Below are 8,382 nucleotides of genomic sequence, written 5' to 3'. Positions count from 1 at the left end.
AAAGTGCTAATTGTCCAGTTGATTACCTGACTACCTGGGACATTTCATTATATAATGATAGGTTAATCCAGACGATGTCAACTATATCCCATGAAGATAACTATGTTACTCGCTGTAACATATTATTTAAATATGGATGATATTGGTGAATTGTAGTAAATTAACGATATCAATTAATATAACAAGAGACACAACAAGAATGATGAAGCCAGCCCCGATCCATCCTATGGCCTGTGTTGATTTTCTGCCGTCTGCAGCCGATGTCTGCTTCCTTCTTTTAGACGAAAGACTTGTTTTATTAACTCTTAACTCATTCTGTAGCTTGATAATTTCTGGTTTTAGCTTCAGGATTAAGGCTTCTCGAGACAGATTTGATGGTGATTGTGAAAACACATTTTCTTCATATTCACATGTGCAAGGACACACAGTTTCATCTAAAATAAACATTAAATATTTAGGACAACAGATTAGATCAGTTCTAGCCTGTCAAACTGTCAGAAGACCCGACTCTAAGACAGTTCTAAAAGTCATAGTACATTTCTATAGCCAGCTCTTCTGACAGTTCTAGCAGAATCGGATTTAATTCTGTTCTCGAAAGCCAGTTCTGCTAGAACTGTCAGAAGATCCAGATCTTTCTCTTTGATGCAGTTCTCGCAAATCTATACACAAATTCACCAATTTATTAAATAAATTATATTAAAAAAATGCCGATTTTGTCGGAACCTTCCCAATTGATAACAACATTTGTTTAAAATTTACACACGTAGTGATATTGTGGGACAAACGATCGTACACCTCATCAATTTGGATTGCAAAGATTTTTAATTAACCAATAATTCTAACTATTTCTACTCAAGAATTTATACACACATAAACATTTGTGTACATTTGCAGTGTCTGAAAGAACACCGAAAAAAATCAAAAATGTAAAATTGGCCTATAATTTATTTTAAAAATATGAAATCCCCAAAGAAAAAAAAGCGTTTCTTGTGAAACTTTGAAACTTTGATAAAACATTTTCTTCAACAATTCAAAACTAGACGAAACGCTATAATTTGCATGCATTTGAACCTCTTTTATTACTTTTGCTAGTGTGATAACTCAAAAAAATGTTTCAAAGCTTTAAATATTGGGATAAAAAGTAATTTTTGTACATGTATCAGTTTGTTAGAGTATGTTTGACATAAAAAGCAAAAATAAGTCTTAAAAACTGTAAATAACCAGTTTTTCTTGATTGAATATGTAAAACTGTAAAATTACCAGTAAAATGCTCAACAACAAAAAAATGTATTTATCAGAAAAGAGTTATAGTTGCATTGTAAAGTGCGTATGCACTTAACTTTCCTGCGAAAACCTGAGAAATGGATCAAAAGTTATAAATGAATGTATTTTGACCTATTTTGTTTCTATGTGTTCGTGCGATTACTCTTAAGTTGTTTAAAAACAGAAAAAAAAATATTGGAATAAAAAGTAGATGTCCCGACTCAAAAACATTAAACATCTTTGTTTCTAAAAAAAGATGGTACAGTACTTGTATGGGGAAAGCTGCCCAATCTATGGTATAAGAGGGATGGGGATTTTGAATGGGGAGGATAGGGATATAAGTCTTAAATATTTATTGACATGAAAAAATGTGTAAAATTCTAATACTAATAACAGCTAAAAAGTTGACGAATTTAAAAGTATAAATTTTAATTTGATAATTTAAATATCTGATAAAAAAAATTTGCAATGTGAATTATATCGTAGGGGGGGAAGGATGGTGATTTTTCTATGAGCAATGGGGGATTTTGAATGGGAAATTGGGATGGGAACAATGGGGAATGGGGATGGTATATGGTTTATGTGGGAAGTTTATTCCACACATGAGCTGTACATTTAGATATAAATATACAAGACTTGGTAGAGAGGCCTCATACTTTGTGAAACATAATTCCAAATGATCTTCCAAATATGCAGAAGGTGTTTTCAAAATGCTGGAATTTTTGTTTTGTTGTCGACGCGTTTTTCAACAAACGGTCGGCATTCCAATTGAAACAAATGTTGCTCTTCTACTTCCTTCACTCTTATGAGGCTAACTTTATAGGTAATCTGATCCAGAAGAAAGAACATCGTTTGCCTAGATTCTTTTAGTCTCAGTTTCCGCTATATAGATTACGTAATATAGTTGAACAATCCTAGTTTCGGGATTTGAACCATCGCATCTACCCCAAAGAACTTGAGATAAAGGATACTACAGACACCGTGAAGTCAGCCTCATATCTTGACCTACATTTAAAGATCGATTGTAAAGGAAAACTATTGACCAAACTTTACTACAAACTTGATGACTTTTCATTGTCAACTTTCCTTTCATCTGTGGCAACATCCCTTCAGCACCTGCGATGGGAGTTTTCATATCACAACTCATACATTATGGCAGAGCTTGTCGTATCTACGCTGACGTTTTGTATCGCCTTAGACTTCTTATAATTAGGCTTCAGGAACAGGGTTATGTTTCTACAAGATTGAAGTCATCACTACAGAATTTTTATGGTCGTCATCATGAAATCATGAACTAGAATTTAACGTTTGATTGAGTAAGTATAACATACAAACAGATTAAATTTGAATGATCATGCTAAAATGAATTGGATTGAAACATTGTTGGTTAGGAAACGTTAAATATTTTTCGGACGAAATCTGTATTTCTTTTATTATTATTATTATTCAGATGAGTGTCGTGCAGACAACTGATCGATGCAATCACTCGGAGTCAAATAAATGTATGAAATTGTTCTTGATGTCGCCGTATTCATCGCGAGTTAAATATTTTTCGGACGAAATCTGTATTCCTTTTATTATTATTATTATTCAGATGAGTGTCGTGCAGACAACTGATCGATGCAATCACTCGGAGTCAAATAAATGTATGAAATTGTTCTTGATGTCGCCGTATTCATCGCGATCAAATAAAAAAAAAAGACTGAATTGTTACAACCATTAATAATAAATATTCAATGTAATTATATTGTAACCATTCTGCAACTGTAGTAGAGTGCAGTTCTTCTAGAGCCAACTCTACGAGAACTATAAGAAAAACTGGCTCTACGAGATCTGTTTTACTACTAGAGCCAGCTCTTTCAGAACTGTTTTACTACTCTTTTGAACTATATTACTAAGAATGACAAAAGTTTGTTTTTACAACATTTAGCATGGCTGATGTAAATACCCACTGACACCTTCATGGTCTGATTTCACTTCAGAATTAAAATCATCAATTGAGCTCTACGAAAAAAGTTCAACTAATAGAGACAGCTCTACTAAAGCTTTCTGAAGAGCTGACTCTAGAACTGTCATTGCATTGTTCCAAATCAGTCTCAGAACTGTACAGTTCTTCTGACAGTTCTAGGACAGTTTTGTGAGAGGTTAGATCTGATTTCATCTGTATATATAGTTTTAAAAAATGTTCATACATATGTATCTATGTTCCAATAACATTTATTTGAAATTAACATTTAAATGAGCGATATAATACAAATACATATATAAATAAAATAAAACTAGTAAAAGAAACATTGTTAAATAACACAAAATTCTCTGCTACCCCGTATACCTCCAAAAATATCTTATTAAGTTCATATATATATATACGTTTACATATCTGCCTTGTAGCAAAATGATCCGATAGAGCAGTGTAGCGCTCCATCGGATCAAATTGATACAGGGAAGATATGTAAACGTATAGGAAGGTCTGAAAAATTCCCAACGATGTTAAAACTGTCGCAAATTTGGCAGTTCTAACATCGTTGGGAATTTTTCAGACCTTTCTATAATAAGAAATCGCTCGCGAAAATAAGTTTGTTGACAGTAATAAGATCAGTGTTGACGTGTCATGACTTAAGGTATATTAAAGACTAATATGTATATTGTCGTATGTTTCGCGCACTTACCTTCAACTACCGTTAAATCAAAAACATAAATTCGGGGACCGGTGACAGCCAGAGAATAGCATTCGTATATTCCCATGTCATCATGCTGGGCAACCTCAATCTTCAGACTTGGATTAGTTATGGTGCCCCCACTTACATAGGCTGATGGAAGTTTTTCCTCACCGCCGGCAGGTTTTTGTTTCTTCCAAAGAACATTTGTAACGTCTACAGGAAGTGGTTCATTTACTGGACACGGGAGTGAAATGCTTTCTCCAATGGTAACCGTTACGTCTTTTGTTGCGGTAAGTTCTGTGATAAACAATTTTTGAAGTTAATATTAAGATTTTTCTTTGTCTTTGTCCCTGGATTGCATTCTTTTGATTACTGCTATAACCTTGGTTCCCTTGATTACTCTTTCTTCTGGTTGCAAAATGGTTTTGAGTAATAATAACTGGAATGGGTAAAATATAGTCTAAAATGTATACATTTACCATTAAATGTTTTGCTTTTTTACTGCTTTTCCATTCTACATGAAGCAAACAAGCTGAAGATACAGGGAACCTGTTTTAGCCGAACCCTTGACAAACCAGAAACCTGTGTAATCCAAACAACTTCTTAAGTTCATTCATTCAAGAAGCAGTCTTTGTAAGAATCATGCAAATATGCTGTTAAATGTGATACACCTAAAAATGCTACATAGTTTTATTTTTGTTATTGTTTTTTTTGTAATTTAGTTCTATATGATAAAATGTATAATTATTCAATTCAATCTGTCTGTTCTTAGGAGATAATCCTCATGGAATATCCAGTAGATTCTATTGTATTTAAGTGTTACATGTATTTACAGAGTTATCTCCCTTATGTTCGAATTCTACAGTATATTCTATATAAGTTTTATTTTCTAAGAACAGGGTTGTATGAAAAGCCACATGTAACTTTCTGTTTACTATAACATTTCAAACAAAATAGTAAAAATAAAAATATGTAGGCTTTCCAACCATGAATCACATTTTGCATGATTCTTATGTGGAGTACTACTTAAGTTTCGATGCATTTTGAACATATGTAAACAAAACACATGCGTTACATGTACCTGGCTATATCCATAGGTCCAAAGAGGATTCACTATTGGAAAGGTTTTACTGTTGTAATAGATTAAAGAAGACCATTATTTCACTTACTTGATCGTGTTTCACAAATGAAATTATTTTTCCTTTTACATAATCTGTCATTCCATTTCATACTAAAGATATGACACATTTCAATACAATCTTCATCTTCTGTTTTACCGTTAGGTTCACCATCTTCAAAATCAAATAGTGCTATATTCTTGTTCACAGAATCCCAAGCAAACTCTCCTTCAGCTGCAGAGTCTTTACCTCCTAACCATATGTTTGATTCTACCAAAAAAAAAAAAAAAAAATAAAAAAATAATAATAATAATATTAAAAAAAAAGAAGAAGAACACGAAGTTTCCCGCTTTGTTGTGCTTAGATAGTATACACTCATTGGTTCTGGAAATTGATATCGACACACCCAAAATCGCTTACAACGAATGAATAGTGTATATAAAGCCGCACACCAAAGCTAAAATAAACCTATTCATTGGGAGTCAATACTTTTTTGACGAAAAAAATTGTCACTGGCTTTCATGTGTGTAGTGAAAAATTGAAAGTCCAACAAAACATGATGTTGATATCGGACAGCAACCCAAAATCACTTACCTCACATGTCCGATCGTTTTAATGCAACGTACCAAATTTGAATTCAATCCATTATTTGAGAGTCAAGATTGTTGTGACGAAATTCAGACGGATGGATGGCTGACAGACAAGTCGATTCCAATATACCAACCCTCGTAGACTGATGGTATACTAATTAAGTAAAGCACACTGATATGTAAGGCACACTTTAAATTTTCTGCCTTAAATATATAAAGAAAAGGGGTACGGTGACCGTTCATTTTGTTTTTTTAATGCAAAACAGTCAGATTACAATCCTTCTTACAAAGTTTACGAAATTCTATAAATTAAAGATTTTAATTAATATAACAAAGTAAGGGAAATTTCTTAAATATAATCTATTCAGTATTTTGTCACAAGAACTGATATGATCTACACAAGCACAAATATTGTTCAAGTGAAATTTATGAGAATTCAATTTCACGTGTAATTCATGCGAATCGAGTTTCATGTGAAATTCAAATAATGTGAAATTCACGTGAGTCTAGGAACACGTGAAATTCGCTTTACATGAACGTCTTGTGAAACGGTCACACGAATTTCATATAGAAGATCAATTCACGTGAATTTGACATGAAATCTGTCACAAACTGTCTTTTCTCAATTCAGGAATGATGTCAAAATCACGTAAGATTCAAGTGAAAGTTATGCTGAAATAGTTTTGCCAATGAATGTTTTTAATCTTAAGTTTATGGAAGTCTATTTCTGTCATTGTGATAAGTAAATGTCGCGAAAAATTATCTCGAAAAGTCGTGATAATTTGGGTATTTTGTCGACATAAATGACAATTTTATCTCAAAAAGTCACGATAATTTTTTGCAATAGTTAAGATAATTATGTCGACCGTTCGATATAATAACATGAATTATCGCGACTTTAAGGGATCCGACGACAACTTGTGCCGTTCATATAAAATATTTCAATGATAAGATGTGATAACTTTATACTAATACAACGACTTTATGTGCTAATTATCATGACAAATAATTTATTATCTCAACTGGTCATAAAAGTTATGATGTCTAAGATATTTGTCGACATAAACTATCGCAATCTGAGAATTTAAAGTTATGAAAATACCAAGTAGTGTCTATGGAGGCTTATTTCCGCCATCAAGATGTTGAGCTGTCGAGATAATTATCGAAACATGTCGACATAGTTATTTCGACAAGTCGACTTAATTTTCTTGGAAAGTCGACTTAACGCCATTTTTATGTCGATTTGTCACGAAAAATATCTAAACAAGTCGACATATTTTTCTCGACAAGTCGACATCAAATATCTCAAATTCTCATCCTGAGGTCGAGATGTTGCTCGTAGCTGCCACCGTGAAGTTGCGTTGTCCAGATAATCATGTTAACTTTTCGGGATTAAGAAGTCGGATTGTCGAGATAATGATCTGAAAAAGTCGATTTCAATCTCTATTTTCACAACATGTCTTCATAGCTATCTCGACAAGTCGACCAGCTCAATTATTTATTATCAAGACATGTTTACATTTTAAGTGTACATTTTAACTTTGAGTGTGCAATTTCAAATTTTGAGTGTGTAATTAGATTGTTGTCATACGTTTGACTGAAACGGCGTGCCATAGTATATATATGGGATAATCACTTTATGTTGAATGTTTTTGAGAAAAAAAATATGATTGAGATTCGTCATAAGTGATTAGTTATGATACAAGAGACTCCCAGGAGTCTGAATCGCTCACCTGACTTTAATAGCTATATATAATATGTAAATGATAATGGTCATTTCCCACCTTTAGAGTTGTTGTAGAGCTCACACAGCTGTGCATTAAGCAAACTAAAGCTTTACCTACCTTTTATGCTTCACAATCTACCATAAAATGGCTGATTTTTTATGGTTAACGAGCCATAACTCGTGTTAGCGGTCATCTGACAATTTCGAATAAATGGTAAAAAGAGTTATTTTTATATGTTTAAGGGGCCATAACACCAATAAGAAGTGATCTGACAAAGCCGAACAATAGACAATTCTGCAATCTAATTAAAATTAGATTCCACACTCAGCTCCCACTTTTTCTCTGTCACTACGTGGGTCATCTAACGACATCTCATTAGGGGTCATGTTCTATTACTTTTGGCCAATAAAAAAGAGCGTACATGATTGCACTGGCGGTATGGATGTATTAGAAGTGTTCCGAATTTGACCTTAGACATAACCCCTAATAGGATGTTGTTAGATCTCCCAGGCACCGACATAGAAAAAAGGGGGAGCGGAGTGAGAGATCTAATTTTAATTAGATTGATAATTTTGTAGAGTTCAATTAGCTGCATATTTCAGCAAGCAAAAGTTATTCCCTATCTTCTATGGTTCACAATGTACAGAGCAAAATGACTATTTTTGACTTTAGGGGGCCATAACTCCTATAAGGAGTCATCTAACAATTTTGAACCAAGGACAAATTTGTAGAGCTCAATTAGCTGAACATTTAAGCAAGCAAAATCTTTCTCTATCTTCTGTGGTTCTTTATCTATAAGGCAAAAACCACTATTTTTTACGTTTAAGAGGCTAAATCTCTATAAGGGTGTCATCTGAAAAATTCGATTCAATTAACAATTTTGTATTACTCAAATAGCTGAACATTTAAGCAAGCAAAAGCTTTTAACCTTCTCCTATGGTTTAAAATCTATATGGCAAATAACTATTTTCGACGTTTAAGGGGTCATAACTCATAATGTTAAAAGTAAATAATTTTTTTTCGC

At 33.0% G+C, this 8,382-nt stretch overlaps 1 protein-coding gene across 1 annotated transcript; it reads right to left on the bottom strand.

Moving 5' to 3' along the window:
* Window positions 1–18: 18 nt before the first annotated feature.
* On the bottom strand, window positions 19–7,744 carry LOC148606975 (uncharacterized). The gene is made up of 4 exons (XM_088546301.1): window positions 7,711–7,744; window positions 5,093–5,311; window positions 3,933–4,220; window positions 19–434 (listed from the first exon to the last, which is right to left on the bottom strand). The coding sequence occupies exons 1-4, from the start codon at window positions 7,742–7,744 to the stop codon at window positions 127–129; spliced, it is 849 nt and encodes a 282-aa protein (XP_088402427.1). The 3' UTR covers window positions 19–126.
* Between the last annotated feature and the right edge of the window lie 638 nt (window positions 7,745–8,382).

The sequence above is a fragment of the Perna viridis genome, chromosome 9 (genome assembly GCF_037379345.1).
Source record: "Perna viridis isolate PV_CMFRI_1.1 ecotype Kerala chromosome 9, ASM3737934v1, whole genome shotgun sequence".
Lineage (NCBI taxonomy): Eukaryota > Metazoa > Mollusca > Bivalvia > Mytilida > Mytilidae > Perna > Perna viridis.
Note: the sequence above shows the minus strand (reverse complement) of the source record. Positions and strands in the feature narration are given on the sequence as shown.

Coding starts and splice junctions, on each gene's coding strand:
- LOC148606975 (XM_088546301.1), bottom strand. CDS start 7,744: ATGACCCCTAATGAGATGTCGTTAGATGACCCAC. Junction 5,312..7,710: donor GATGTCGTTAGATGACCCAC/GTAGTGACAGAG, acceptor TTTTTTTGGTAG/AATCAAACATATGGTTAGGA. Junction 435..3,932: donor TGATTTAACGGTAGTTGAAG/GTAAGTGCGCGA, acceptor TGTTTATTTTAG/ATGAAACTGTGTGTCCTTGC.